Raw genomic sequence first — 15463 nt, forward strand, 5'->3', positions numbered from 1 at the left:
CTTAATGCTATAGAACGTTTAGTACCTATAAAAAAAATAAAAATAAAAATAAAAAAATTTCTTCGTACTTTATTACTAAAAAAAAAAAAATATATGAAAAGATTAATAAGAAATAATTTGCTAAAAGTTTGTGTTAGTTACCTTACTTGTCTGTACAAGTTTTGTTTTTCATTTTTCATATAAGATAATTATTAGGCTTTTATCGGATAAAGGTCAAAGATCATTTTGGATAAATACATTTTGACCCGGTGATTATAAAAACTAAACAACATTATAAATATTTAATCACTCTAATAGATGATTATTCCAGGCAAAAATATTTTTTGTCCAATAGTTACAAAACCGATGAAGTTCACCCAATAATTACAAAAGTTATTAACAATTTTATTACATTCGAGAGTCAAATGAATTTTAGTTATGAATTAGATAAATCTCGTTGTAGTGAGAGATCTATGAGAGGACTCAACTTTTACAAAAACTTAATTGAAAGTGATGTTATCATACTAGATGACAAAGTTGAAGGCTTACTGTCCTCAAAAGAGTAACGAGAAATGAAAACAAGGATAAATATGTCAAAGTCATCAATCTCGAGATAGGTTCCATGTACTCCATCTTGATCTCGACTAGATCTTTTAGATGTGGTTAAAGTCATAAATTATGAATGACATTTATACACATAAAAATTTCGGACAAAGACTATTTTCTGTCTATTCCGTATACATCTTCTTTGGCTCAAATGAGCATTCGGAAGAAATTCCCGTTAAGTTATACTATTACTATGGTCTATAAAAAAAGACTATTCTTTCTTTTCAGTTTTATCCCTCTTGCTACGAACTAAGAAAGCATTCATTATGAACTTCATTTTTCAAAAAACTTCTATTGGTACACGCAAAAAAATAGGCCAATTCGGCGGCCTTTTTCTCAATTTCTCATGGGCCAGATTCTGATTTGTACAAGTTAAGGAAATGACCCCTTGGCCTCTGAATTCATTTGTCAAATATGTAAAAATGAAAGTTTAGATTTCTTTTCTAAAAAAAAAAAAAAAAAAGAAAAAAAGAAAAAGTATCGATTTATAACAATTCATTCATTTTTATATATAAATATAAAAAATAGAGATTCGAGTTGTCATTAATCAATATAGTATTTCAGTACGTAATACGTTTATGGAGTTTGGAAGGATTCATTCCTTTACTAAGGCGGCGTAGTCAACTCCATTTGTTAGAACAACTTCCATTGAGTTTTTGCACCTACCATTTTTTTTGTTTTCGGAAAAAAAGATTTGGCTCAGGATTGCCCATTTTTAATTCTAGGGTTTCTCTGAATTTGAAATTTATCCCTTACTAAGTTTCCATACCAAGGCTCAATCTAATTAAGTCCATAGCGTCTATCGATTTCGTCATATCCCCCTCTTAAGATTAGTATCTCATTGCTAAACAAGCAATGTTTTTTAGTATTATCTTCCATAAAAGGTTAAATATCTAACTAATAACTAATTTTAAACGAATGATTTAGGACAATTTAGTATACTCTATGAATAGAGGTTTCACGAACAAATGTTGCCCGATTATAGTACTTGGAATTCTAGTTTAACCTAAGCTTGATGCAAACAAGTATAGATTCTAGTGTTCTCTTTATTCCCTATCAGAATTTTGCGTATCATGAACAACAAAGACCAAATATAAAGAGTTCCAAAGAAACCAGCCAAGATTCATACCCATTTCCTCATTTCAAGAACACATGAGGATTCGGTTTTGAACGTCCTGGAAGGTCGTCACGTCTTTTCCCCATAGCCTGCTTATACACACCACACATTCATTGCCATCAGATCCCAGGGAATAATAAGTATCAATCAGAACCAGAAATCAATGCTCTTACCAGCAAGCTATTCCAACACCATTTGCTCCTTCCTTGTCTGCCTTCTGATCATCTCCAACATGTACTGCTTTGCTCGCTGCCACTCCGAGTTCATCTACAACAAACCATCCAACCTCATCTTTCTACAAACACAAACCATACATACACTAACTGAAATTGAACTAGTTTCGAGGACCAAAGTTCTTATCGATGAAACCCGGGAACAAATTAACTCGAGTAAAGATTTAAGAACTTGGTTGGTTCCCATAACTAATGTGTACTGTACCTAACGCAGCTTCAAATATTTGTCCATCTGGTTTTTCGTATCCAACTTCTGCCGAAATTATGACAGCATCAAACCTGAAAGATAAAATTCCTTGTGACATAAGATACTCAGCTTGTTTCCTACACAGAACTCGTAGAAGTCATTAAACAGACATAAAGAAGTAAAGAGAAACATGCTCACATATCTAACACATTTAGATCCTTCAACAGCTTCCTTAAGCGAGTGTCAAAGTTGGACACAACAGCCACCTTTACTGTGCAAAAAATCCCATAGCATTAAAAATACTAAGTAAACACAAAAATCCTCCATCTATCTCAATGTTACTAATGGATGTGAAGGAAAAAACTTGGAATTCATTAACCTCCAGCATCTTTCAAAACGGTCAGGGCTGCATAAGCTCCAGGTGGAAGATGCCATGCGTCACCATTTGCATAGTACTGAACAAATGCCAAAACAGAGGAACCATTTTAATGATGAAAAACAAAGAAAAGTAATCAACCAAAGAGCCAAACAAAAGAGTAGTTGTCTTGTTTTCCTTTGGAAAATAGATCTTTCACACATGGTTGTAACAAGCCATGCAAATCATGTTCTACTCGATAAAGATTGGCCCCCCCAAATAGGTTAAGGCACCCAAGAAGGTTTTAACGGATCCAAAGGAAAGCCTGAAGGACGCAAGGAAAGTTTAGGGAACCTAAGTAGGTTATGTTAATGCCCAAACAAGGTTTCATAAGGACCCAAGATATTTGGAAAAGGAAAAGGATGGGAAAAGAAAAAGTAAGCTTAAAGGGCATAAAGGTAAATTTTCCAATTTTTAAGAAACTTACCGGATTTTTAATTAGAGACGGAATTTCAAGATGTTCGAAGAAAAAAAGGACCAAAAAAAGAGGAAAGGATTTTTAGAAAAAGTTTGGATTTTTTTGGTAGAAATAATAAAATAATCAAACGTGAAAAATTACCAAAATACTCCTAAAGCTCAAAATGTTTACGAAATAGCCACTGATCAGAAAATCTGATACACTGCAGTGGGCAGCCTGCACAAAATCGATCAAATCTTGAAATCCAGCTGTTGGATTTTCTCAAAACTTGGATATGTAACACACCTCAACAAATTCAACGACTACAATTCAAAATGAAGGTCGACGAGCTAGGAGAAGATATTTCCAGCAGAACTTGCATAAAGTTTGATTTCAAATACATAGCGGTTTTGGACATTTCAAGGTCAATCTAAGCTTCCTCTATAAATTATAAAATAGGGATAAATTATAAATCCAGCTGTTGGATTTCTTCCAAATTCGAGAGTTGTAGTCCACCACTTCTTTCCAAACTTGTTTCTACATGTTCTAAACAAGATTACCCACAACTTTGGTGAAGAAATCGAGCGTTGAAAGTATCTCTACCTATATGCCCCATACGTCCCGCATTTAAGAAGCTTATGGAAAGATTAAAAAATCCAATCCAAAGCTACACAAAAATTCTTCGAGTGAGGCATATCCAGTTCAGTTTCTGCACCATCATGGATCATTTTCAAAGAAGATCTCAAAGGCCAACAAGCTCAAGAGCATGTCCAATTGAAGAAAATTGTTCTCGGGTAAGATTTAGGGGTACGTTTGAATTTCCTACCTAACTTGTCCTGGATCAAGCTACCCAAGAGGACCCAGTTTTGCATTTTGGGTTGAGTTGCAGGTTGAAAGTTGGACTCCAAAATTGACCATGATTCTGCAAAGTCATCCCTCCAAAATAATTTCTTAAGCTTGAAGGGAGTATAAGTAAGAAGTTTTGTTCAGAAATCGTGGCTTGAAAGTGTCCCAATCGTTCTAACCAATAAGAAATTTTTGTGGGTTTGCACCGGTGAAGAAAATAGTTTTGGATGTACTTTGGCGAGCTATAACTCATGCTACCGTGCACCTCAAGGTATGAAACAAATCCCTAACTCTTCCTTGATATTCCATCTCCAAGTTTCATGAAGAAATCAAGGAGAGAAACACTCTAGAATGAGCTGGAAAGATGGACTTTCAGTTGGCGGCTACATGCTACTTGGGCATCTTCTTCCTTTCTGATGAAGAAGACAATGACGTGGCTGGTTCAACTGGATTGGCCACGTTAGCCCAAATTTCGATCTCCTCTCGGTTTTTTTTCAAATTTAACCCCCTTCCAGACTAGTTCTCATAAAATTCTGGATGGTTATAGGAACTAGACTCCCTAAGAAAACTGTTGATATGAACCAAGAAACATCAATCATACAATATATCTTCATTGTAAAGAAAATGCTGTTGAAATTATCAAAAGATATTTCAATTCATGCCACATTCTTTTCAATGAAGTTCCATTGTTATAAATTTTGGATGGATTACAATTCAGAGTAATTTAGAGTTATTGTATTTCATTAATATATTTTAAGATTTTTTATTTACTTTAGGTTACATTTACATAATGGTCAATTATGCCATAAAGTATGAATGTTACTACTCTTGGAATGCCTTTAATAGTTTCATTTTAAGGCTATAAAAGCCATATATATTGTATTTGTAAGTAGACTTGGAAAATATAGTAAAAGGAGCATTTGTGCTTTCTTTAGGCAATGACTAAGTTTATTTGCAATTCTATGTAGTTTAGGTTGCATGTAGAATCATTTAAGCTCGACATGATCAATCTTGCTCGTGGAGTGATTCAAATCTCAAATAATGTTCTTGCCTTGAGATATTCGATCAACAAGGTAATCCGAATCTTACTCCCCTTGTAGTGATTTCCACTTATCAGCTGTCAAAGAAAATTTGGAACAAATAGGATACTGAAAGCTTGAGAATTGATGCCTTGAACACGAACTAAGTGGTAAGTAACCATCTTGGACTTTTCTTAAGAAATACTGGTAGGAATTGCTTCGAAATTAATATGAACCTTAAATTAAGTTTGATTTAAAAGATTATGGAAGAGGAATATTGAGAACCGTAAGTTTGCAAGGGAATCTAGTAATGTTAAAATAACCCACTTTCCGTTGCTCATGAAATATTAATACTAGGCTTAGTATGTCATATTAAGGTTAGGTGTGAAATTTGGTGGTCATTGGACAAAGTTAAGTAGCTAAACCAAGCAATGAAGTAAAGTGACCATAATGCTCAAGGGGAAACTACCTTCGGTTCATGACCCAAATGACCTCCACATGTGATGAAACTTTATAAGGGACTATTGGACCACGTTTGAAACTTGAACCAAGTCTAAGGTGGTAAATAGACCCTAAATGCCCTTAAGGTTCCTTTAAGGTATTTCAAGATCAAACACTCTCCTAATGACTCAAGATTTTAAGTAAGACCTCTATATAAAGATATGATGGTTTCTCGAAGATCACAAGATATTTGGATCAAGTTTAGAACTAAAACCAAGTTAGGGGTACAAGTTAAGGCTTAAGGAAAAAAACAAGATTACCCTAATGACTCCCTAACCAAGATTTATTATCTTTCTAGAATGTTCAAGAAATATGTTATGACTTTAAGATACTATATATGATTTATGCATGTTACTCTGAAATGTTCCTGACTTATGAGGTTGAAATAGGGTTTAAGAAAGTAAGTCAAGACTTATGCCTCAAGAATCATCCCCAGAAAATGCTTTAAGGACAAGAACTAAAGAGAAGTACAACATAGGCCCTAATTCCAAAGAATCACCCTTGGGGTAAGAACCTAATAACTAAGAAAATGCTTAAAGGACCCGAACTAAAGAGGAGTACAACATAAGCCCTAATCCCACTAAGATAAGAAGAATGTTGGGTGCAAAGAACAAAGAACCAAAGTCCTAAGAGTCAGAAACCCAAGAAATCTCTAGACAACATGTTCATGACTGAAATTATATCCTTTAGAACGCAAGAAGACTTGGACGTAGGTTTATAGACTGCATCGCTTGGAACGTAGGAAACCTTGGATGCAAGTTCCATACTACGCCGCTTGGAACATATGAAGCTTTGGGCGTAGGTTTCAAACTATGCCACTTAGACTGTGTTAAACCTTGGGCATAGGTTTTCAAACTGCGTCACTTGAAACATATGAAGTCTTAAAAGGTTCATACTACACACTACACAGCTTGAAACGTAAGAAGTTTTGGATGTAGGTTGACTGTATTGCAGGGAACGCATGAAGCCTTAGATATAGGTTTAGACTAGTCGTTTAGAACGAATGAAGTTGTTAGACATAGGTTCAAACTGTGTCGTTTGAAACGCATGAAGCCTTAGACACAGGTTGTTAAGTTCATGTCTTGTACTATAAATCCTAAGGGAGCGTTTGAGGGAACAGAAGCCAGAAATAAAAATAAGAATAAGAATAAGAATAGAACAAGAACAAGAACCAATGACAAGAACCAACAAGAACAAGAATTAAGGACAAGAATCAAGATCAAGAACTAGGATTCAAGGATAAAAACTACAACATAGATCAAGATACAAGTTCTCAGGACTAAGAACCAAAAACCTCAGAACCATGGTCAAGAACTCATAACCTACGATTATGTCCTTGGGTAAGATCATGACAAGAACTTAGAACCTATGACCATGTCCTTGGGCAAGATCATGACAAGAACTCAGAACATATGACCATGTCCTTGGACAAGATCACGACAAGAATAATTTTTTAGGTAACTAGTACTCACTCCATGTTTTCCATTTTTTCAAGTAACTAAGGAGATGGTCGAGGTTGGGAGTGGACTTTGGAGCAGGTGCCCTAGACAAGCCACACCCTAACCTCCAACTTCATTTTGGTTTTAATGTTTTGTGTCCGTTCCTTATTTTGTATTTAAAAACTACTTATGTATAAACTCTATTTTCATATAATGAAAATATTTGAATATTATATTTTAAATTTCCTTTGTTTTTATTTACAAAAAATTTGACCGTCTTAACACTGTTGAGTCAATCCTAGTTGCGATCCGTATTTGGGCAAGCTCGAAAATCAGGTTGTAACATAAATACTAAATAAGATTGTTCATAAAACATCACCTGATAGACATCTTCAAAGTAACTATCATCAGCACAACCAGTGGCTTCTGAAACGACAAGTTTCCAAAATGGCCTTCCATCTCCCTGTCAATATAGTACACAACCAACAATGGGGTAGCTTTTTCCACAATAAAGCATCAGCTTGAGGAAATTATTATGGAAGATAAAAACAACAAACTGTCATGGTACTTTTGAAAAATAAGGAGGATAGTAAAGGTTTATAGCAAGAATGGAGAACACAGAGGAACATGAAACAGTTCAATAAATCTTAAATCATGAGTATAAAACCTGATCGACTATTGTTTCTCAGATATAGTGACTGATAAAGACGCAAGTTTTTCTTAGTTTTTCTTTTGTTTGTTTTTTGGTATGGAAGATTAACTATGTCCAATAAGATCTATCCCATGTGTTCATATAAACGTTTCCTTGTCAACTTTTTAGATAAAGGTAAGAAAAATAATATAGGTTAGAATCACATTTTGGTAATGTAAGGATTTAATTCCTATACCTTTAATAAATCTTAAAATTGGTAAAATAAAAAAATCCTTCCAGAGAAGAAAAAATATGAATATCTTCCAAAATTTTATAGAGAAAAACTAATAAACTATATTTGTTACTCATCATAAACTAACCATAGGGACTAATTTTAAGATCTATCAAAAGTATCAGACTAAATTTGAACATTTGAACGTACAATGACTAAACTAGAATAAGTCCCGAAGTTCAGGAATCACAATGATATTTTAACCAAAATTTATATTAACAAAAAAAAAAACAAAACAAAACAAAAAAAAGAATTCATCCTTCAGTAAATGATAGGACAAAACAAAAATCATCTTGGGACAAGAAGGTCGAACAGTGCATAAAAAACCCCCAAGGAACAGTGCATAAAAAAATTCTGCACAAGCCCCAAAGTCAACATAGATTGCAAAGGAACTCTTCAGTCAATGTAATTAAGGAAGGAGAATCATTAAAAAAAAATCATCTTGGACAAGAAGGTCGAACAGGTAACTAACAAGATAAATCAAGCATAACTTCGTTGCTTCAAGCCATATCTCCCCTCAACAGTGTGACGGCATTAAACCCTGAAGGGGGAACCTATTAGCCATTGAATGAAAAACGTTTGTAGTATTAGGAGGCCTGTAGCCTTGCCAGGGGGAGATAATATCCATCTACCTAACTCTAAATAGTGGATAGGACCTCACTAAACTATATTCTAGTTCAATAGTAGATCACGTAAACATATAAAGCAACCAAGCACTACACTCTCTGTACACATGAGTTAGCAGATCACGCAAGTCATGCATTTCCTCAAACTTAGAGATACAGAGAGACAACTGCAGAATTTAGTCTTGCTTTGACTCTGCGTGCAACTTAACCAACTAACAGGAGAGAGAATAAGAACCTGGTAACGAAGCTTTTGAGGCCATGGACCAGAAAATGCCCTCTTAAATCCTTGCTTTATATCAGCAGGAGTGCTTACTAGACCTAAATTCAACGTAATCAGAACGACTAGAAGAACAAAGAAACATATAATTGATGAACGGCAGAAGCAGGTGACTAAGTTATTTACTGTAAAAACAGCAAACTTTAAAATGCAACGGAGATCGAGATTTACAACTAGTTGAATAGCAATAGATAAAAAGCATGATAACATTGACATCCCAAATGTAACACCTGGCATTTTAAGAAAATAAATAAAAGATTTTTTTTAAAAATAAAAAAGAAGGGAGAAAGCAAAATGGCACGCAAGTTGGAGAAGATGATCGTACAGTCCATGGTTAGTTTCTCAACCTTCTCTTTAACGAATTTGAAGCTAGCCATTTTCAGCAATTTTATTCTTTTGACTTAATTTAGGGCATATGGAAGAATTTTGAAGAAATTTAGAACATCCTCGAAGACCCGAAACAATCTCGGGAAGTCTACAATTAAGTAACCATATGGAGTAAGTTTCCAAGAAATACTTGTAGGAGTCGATTGGGATTGAGGACAATGATTGAGTATTATGTTTAGGAGCCTATTTTGACCTAGTCTCATAATAATTGTGCTTAGATAATGTGAACCGTTACCACTTAGTCCTATTTCCAGTTATATAGCTTTCGTACGCATGATTGTGAACTCTGATAGATCATTAGGCTTCCATGCTTTCCAGTATGTTAAGGTTGGATTGTTCTCACTTAATAAGCATGACGAGCATGTTGTATGCCTTTATACATTTATTATGCATGATTTAGGGTTTGGATAGCTCATTATTGCCCAGTCATAAGTTGGACTACCGCTATGTGCCATAGAGTGCTAGTTATGGTTTCCATAGACTATGAGTTAATGTTTCACATATTTTGGTTCTAGCACTTAGTCATGAGTTCCATAGACTCCTTGGGTTGACCAGGTCCCTTGTAGGGACGGATAGGGCACAACCCCTATTTGTGAACTATAACCACAAGAGACAATTTCATTGATGAGTGAAATTTACAATAGGGATGTATAATCCATGATGTTTACAAAAGACCTTCCCAATTTGCAATGAGGGAGGTATAACTATAGGAAGTAAAAATATTAGACAGTTTACACCAAGATATAGATTGGTAAACAACATTGTCGAAAAGTTTTGTGTAGGTCTATGTCGTTTCTGCAAATATTCTCTGATTTCTTTCTTTCCACAGATTCCAAAAGAAAGCCATAATGAGGTTTTTCCATAATAGGGCTTTTGCGTTCTTGAAAGGGTGGTACGTTAAGGCCATATCCAAATAATCCTTTACCTCCCTAGGAAATGTGAGATGCCATCCGAATATATTAAGAATCGTTGTCCAGAAATTTTGAGTGTATGTGCATTGCATAAACAAGTGACTTTGTGATTCGTTTGCTTTCTTGCATAGTGGACACCAATTTGGAGAGAGAGTGATGTAAGGCATTCTTTTTTGAAGATTTTCACTTGTGCTGATGGCTTTATGCGCTATTTCCCAAAGGAAGAACTTCACCCTTTTAGGTTGATGTCCTTTCCATATTGTCTTTGCTAGCGTGGGATTTATTGCTTCTACTTTTTCCCCCATGTCCATCATCAAGGATTTTGTAGAAAAGACCCCGTCAGCGCTGGGGAGCCAAGTTAGTGAGTCTTCTTTGTTTGACAATACCAAAGGGGCAAGGTCAAGGCTTAATTCGGCCCACTTTGTTGCTTCATTATCCTTTAGATTCCTACCAAGCTTCAAATCCCAAAATTTGTTGACAACATTCCACGTTTCTTTAATCGTGGCTTTTTTGTTGTGAGAAAGCCTGTACAAAAGTGGATACTTCAAAGCTAGCGTGGTGTTTTCAATCCATGGGTTGGTCCAAAATAATGTGCTTCCCCCATTCCCCACCTTATGGCGAGTTCGGTGGGTGATGAGATTTTGATGTGCCTCTAGAAAGGTTCTCCCCTTCACAATAACTGGTGGGTCTACTTTTTACACATGGCTTAATTGTCACCCATAGAGGATTTAAGGAGTCATAGAGGGTGTACTACTGAAGTATTTATTGATGGTGCCTAGTGGGGAGAGCCATGACATTTTTACTATTCTAGCCTGCAAAGGTAAAGTAACAAGTAGGTACTATTCCGAAGGCTGGTAGTTTTATTATTCTAACCCCATGAGGGTACATGAGCATGCAGTTTATTGTTCCCACCTGGAAAGGGCATAGTGACAGGTAGTTTACTGATCTTAGGAATAGGTAGATGTTGTCTGGCACCACTAGAGAGAATTCACTAATCAGAGTTCAATAGGTATCTGTATGGAGTATGGTCACCGTTTAGAGCAAAAAGGGCTCTTCCAGACTTATGAGTATTACTCTGAGGTCTTCCCAAGGGCCACTGTGACTCGAGGTGCACTTTGCGCAAGACTAACGAAGGACCTAGACATACGTGAAACCAGAGCCAAGAAAAAACATAAAACCCCAAGGTTGTGAACCTTGTAGTCCAGACGTTAAGCTACAGTTTGCTATCGTTAGGGACAGTTATGAGCACATAGCCTAAGTTTCTGTGTATAAGATTAAGTCCGACAAGAGTCTACAAGTAGGTTACTTACTGAATATTTTTATACGCATTCCATGCTATTCTATTTTTTTTTTAAGATGGAGTGAAGACTAATTTTGATGGCAGGAGCATGCGAAGCTATGTGTCACAATCCACGATGTGATTGTGCCTCTAGAAAGGCATCGAAGGTTAGTTACACAGTGACCTACAAAGTTTGGTACAGACGTTAAGCCACAATTTGTCTATCACTAGGGACAGTTATGAGCACATAGCCTAAGTTTTTGTGTATAGGATAAAGTTCAACAAGAGCTTACAAGTAGGTTGCTTACTAAGTATTTTTATACTCATTCAATGTTATTCTATTGTTATGGAGTGTAGACCACTGTTGATGACAGGAGCGTGCGAAGCCGTGTGTCACGATGGTAATGAAAGATTGTGGGTATAAACAAAATCAAAGAGATCACATTCTCCTTATCAAGCATCCGAAATCAAGGGGAGTTACAATATTTCTAGTATTTGTAGATAACATCATAGTCCATGAAGATAATAAATAAGAAAAAATTGAACTTAGAAGGAATTTGATGAAAGAATTCGAGATTAAAAAACTTGGAAGACTTAAGTACTTTCTTGACATTGAAGTAGTGCACTTAACTCAGGACATTTTCATATCACAATAGAAATATGTGATGGATTTATTGATGGAAACAAGGGAAAGTAGATGTAAACCTGCACCAATGCCGATGGATCCACATTAGAAATTGAGTGAGTCTAAAGAAGAACTTGCAGTGGACAGAGAAATGTACCAGAGGCTAGTGGGGAGGCTCATATATCTAGCTTACACTAGACCAAACATAGCATACTCGATAAGTGTAATTATTAGCCAAATCATGCATGATCCACGAAAACCTCACCTTCAAGCAGCATATAGATTGTTACATTACCTAAAATGAACTTTAAGAAAAGAAATTTTGTTCAACGGAACAATTTTCTTACATTGAAAGCTTGCTTCGATGATGACTATGTTGGATCAATTGTGGATAGAAGAACTACAACGAAGTACGTACTTTTCTTAGAGTAATTTGGTAACATGAATGAGTAAAAAGCAAAAATGTGGTGGCTAGATCATCTGTCTAATCAAAATTCCAAGTTATTACATAAGAGCTGTGTGAACTCTTATGGTTGAAGATAATCCTTGATGACTTACGGATTAAGGGAGAAGATCCAATAAACTTATACGACAACAAAAAATCAGTTGTCAATAGTGCATATAATCCTATCCAGCATGATATGAACAAAACATATTGAAATTGATCGACATTTTACCAAGGAAAAATTGAAGGGGATAGTGTATTAATTATGTGCCTTCACAACTTCAACTTGCAAATATACTAACAAAATGACTCCATAGCTCAATGTTTCATGAGTTAATGTCCAAGGTAGGAATAGATAATCAGCTTGAGGGGAGTATGGAAGGAATGACCTTAATTTAAGGAATATTTGTGTAATTCCTATTCTTAAGTTAGAGATATTTATGTAATTATTTTAAATCAGGGAAATAGTTGACCTCCTTAATTTTCTAAATTGTTACCTAGTATCTAGATATTTATTTATCTGTATTGTTACCTAATATCTAGAGATTGAGCTAGATTTAATTTTACTTAGCATCTAGAATTTTAGCCTTTTTTGAATTACAAAAGAACATGTATCTCTCTGAAAACAAATGGAGAATTGAGAGCAAGATAGTTTATACTTGTCTCGCCCATGGACTAACCCATTGTCTCGGAAAACAAAACTGCGAGAAAGAGAGAGAAAACCATGGACTCACCCATTATCTCGCCCCTTTGAGAAAATTTTGCAACTCAGAGCATTCTAGCATGAAGAAGCATACGGGCAGGAGCGAAAAAGAAGTCGGACTGTCTTTCACATTCCTTTAGCAGAAAAGACACCAACTAGGAGAAAAAATCAATAGAAGACCTTAACCTTTTTAGGGACCTTAGATTTCCATATGAAATTAACCAAGTTGTTTCCAATGCCTTCGTCCTTTTCACTCAACTTTTGAACTAGAGACCTAATGGAAAAGGCCCCATCCATTCCAAGGGTCCATTTCTTACATCTTTCTGATAAAAAAAATAAAAAGAGTGAACTAGAATTTTCAATCTCCAAATCAGAGGAATTTCTCCTAAAACTGTGTAATGGCCCAGGCCCCGCTAGTAGATATTGTCCTTTTTGGGTTTTCTCTCAAGGTTTTTAAAATGCGTCCACTAGGGAAAGGTTTCTACATCCTTATAAAAGGTGTTTCATTCTCCCCAACCAATGTGGGATATCACAAGCTGAGATCCCAAATAGAGGAGGAAGCAGATAGACATTGGGAGACTAGAATTTTTTGAGTTCTCCACCATGTGAAGTCTAGGATAAGCTGATTTGAGTTAGTTAATAAATAGTCAATGCACATCCCAAAAGAGACTTCATCTCTGCTGCTAACTTAACTTGAAACTAAGCTGAAGTTCAAACAATTTATTACCAGTTTCATCTAGTTGAAACATAAAACACCAAATTATAGTTTTTGAAGTACTAAAATTATGATTAAAAAAAAAGTCAGATCTATTTTTAAACAAACTGCTGTAAGGAATTATAGACAATTCACCAGAAAAAGCTGGAAATTGTTTATCTAATTAAGCATAAAATTCAGGTGAAGATGTAGAAACTATGCTAAGAAAAAAAAAAAACTCACCATATTTGGATCCAATGGATGCGTAAGTCTCTTCAACTGGCTTTGCCAACTGCAATAACGTTCCTCCAGCATCCAACAGCAATGCATCATAAACTCGATGAACTGAGCCTCCATAAACTATCATTCAGACAAACAAACACAAGAAAATGAAAATTAGGTCCGAATTTACAGTCAGTACACACAAAATCATCGCGTCCAAGCTTCTTAAGGAATCTAACCGTTTTGTATTGGCATGTTAGAGCAGAGGCGGGGCTTGTGGATACTCGTTTTGAGAGAAAGGGGGGTGGGCTTGACGGCTCTAAAGAAACTCCAGCCGTGCGAGCATCTAATGCTGTACAATACCATCACCCCCAATGGAGCGTTGTGGCGGTTTAGGTTCAAAAATCTTCCAGAAATTTGCGTTGCCTGCAGTTGTCCTTGCCCTCCGGTTTATCCGATGCCGTCCGGAATGCAGCTCTCTCTCCTCTACCCGTCCGCCCGCCGATTGTATTTAACTAAATGCGAGGCCTGTTTGCCAACTAATCATGCATTTCTGTTTAACCAATCGCGCAAGGTCGGATTCCTCTCAACCATCCTCAACATTTATTTATCATAATAGTCATAACATTAGGTTAAATTGATTTTTATGTTAACGTTAGGTATCAAATATTTTAAATGGCATAAAAATATGTAAAAATAGTGAGATCTGTTGGGTTGAATGAGACCTATATGGTCACGACCTCATGTATTTATAGATGTATATAACGAGGATTACATGGTGGGTCTTGATCAGGGTAACAAACTAGTAAATCAGTAGAAGTATATTCTAGTTTATCCATGTAACAAATCAGGTCTTGATACATGATAACAAACTAGGAAATTAGTAAATTCTCATTGATCACGGTAACAAACTAGAGAATCAATAGATTATCTTATTATATATATAGATATGATCTATTCTATGATGTACTACTAAGCTAGTAGTGGCTTTGTCATGATATTGGCGAGCTGATCCTTGGAAGATATGAGTCGCACGTCAATCTGACGAGTCGATACTCGTTCACGAACGAAGTGATAATCAACCTCAACATGCTTCATCCGTCGATGAAAGATTGGATTGGCGAACAGATAGGTGACACCAATATTGTCACACCACAGACTAGGTGCTCGCGCTTGCGAGATCCCGAGCTCGCGCAAGAGGACTTGGATCCAGATTAATTCGGCAGTGACATCAACAACCGCCTTGTATTCGGCCTCCGTACTAGAACGAGAAACTGTCGATTGTTTCATTGAACTCTAGAAGATAAGATTGCCACCAAAGAAGATCGCATAGCCTCCGGTGTTTCGACGGTCATCAGGATTCCCAGCCTAATCAGCATCCAAGAAGGCACTAAGCAAATCAGTGCTGGACTTTGTAAGACACAAGCCCATATCAATAGTGTCATGTAGATAACGGAGAATTCATTTGACCGCCGCCCAATGTACAGAAGTCAAGGAGGACATGAACTGGCACACTCTATTGACACAGAAGGATATATCAGGACGTATCAAAGACAAATATTGGAGAGCACCAACGACACTCTGATAGCGAGTAGTATCATCAAGCGAGAGCTTTTCACCACCATCCAATAA

The 15463-nt window shown here is 36.0% G+C and overlaps 1 protein-coding gene and 1 long non-coding RNA gene across 3 annotated transcripts; both read right to left on the reverse strand.

Moving 5' to 3' along the window:
* Positions 1-1541: 1541 nt before the first annotated feature.
* LOC111798994 (Haloacid dehalogenase-like hydrolase (HAD) superfamily protein) lies at positions 1542-14392 on the reverse strand. Of its 2 annotated transcripts, none has more exons than XM_023682367.2 (9): positions 14071-14391; positions 13853-13969; positions 8524-8606; positions 7119-7202; positions 2502-2577; positions 2321-2393; positions 2141-2214; positions 1876-1969; positions 1542-1791 (listed from the first exon to the last, which is right to left on the reverse strand). In XM_023682367.2, exons 1-9 carry the CDS (start codon positions 14195-14197, stop codon positions 1728-1730), a joined length of 792 nt encoding a protein of 263 aa, XP_023538135.2. In that variant the 5' UTR covers positions 14198-14391; the 3' UTR covers positions 1542-1727. The 2 variants fall into 2 exon arrangements, 1 of the variants encoding a protein (XP_023538135.2); XR_002815748.2 differs by having other exon boundaries at positions 1737-1791; positions 1876-1997; positions 14071-14392.
* On the reverse strand, positions 10030-11994 carry LOC111798995 (uncharacterized). Its single transcript, XR_002815749.2, has 2 exons — positions 11925-11994; positions 10030-11847 (listed from the first exon to the last, which is right to left on the reverse strand). It is a non-coding gene; the product is annotated as an uncharacterized LOC111798995 (long non-coding RNA).
* Positions 14393-15463: the final 1071 nt, after the last annotated feature.

This window comes from Cucurbita pepo, chromosome 7, assembly GCF_057944985.1.
Source record: "Cucurbita pepo subsp. pepo isolate OVF chromosome 7, ASM5794498v1, whole genome shotgun sequence".
In the NCBI taxonomy this organism is placed as follows: domain Eukaryota; kingdom Viridiplantae; phylum Streptophyta; class Magnoliopsida; order Cucurbitales; family Cucurbitaceae; genus Cucurbita; species Cucurbita pepo.

Bases quoted from the DNA above. Each gene is read 5' to 3' on its own strand.
- LOC111798994 (XM_023682367.2), bottom strand. From the start codon at position 14,197: ATGGTATTGTACAGCATTAGATGCTCGCACGGCTGGAGTTTCTTTAGA. The intron at 8,607-13,852 runs GTGAGTTTTTTT...CGTTGAATTTAG, and splicing joins ATCCATTGGATCCAAATATG to GTCTAGTAAGCACTCCTGCT. The intron at 2,394-2,501 runs GTTAATGAATTC...TTTTTTGCACAG, and splicing joins CGTTTTGAAAGATGCTGGAG to TAAAGGTGGCTGTTGTGTCC.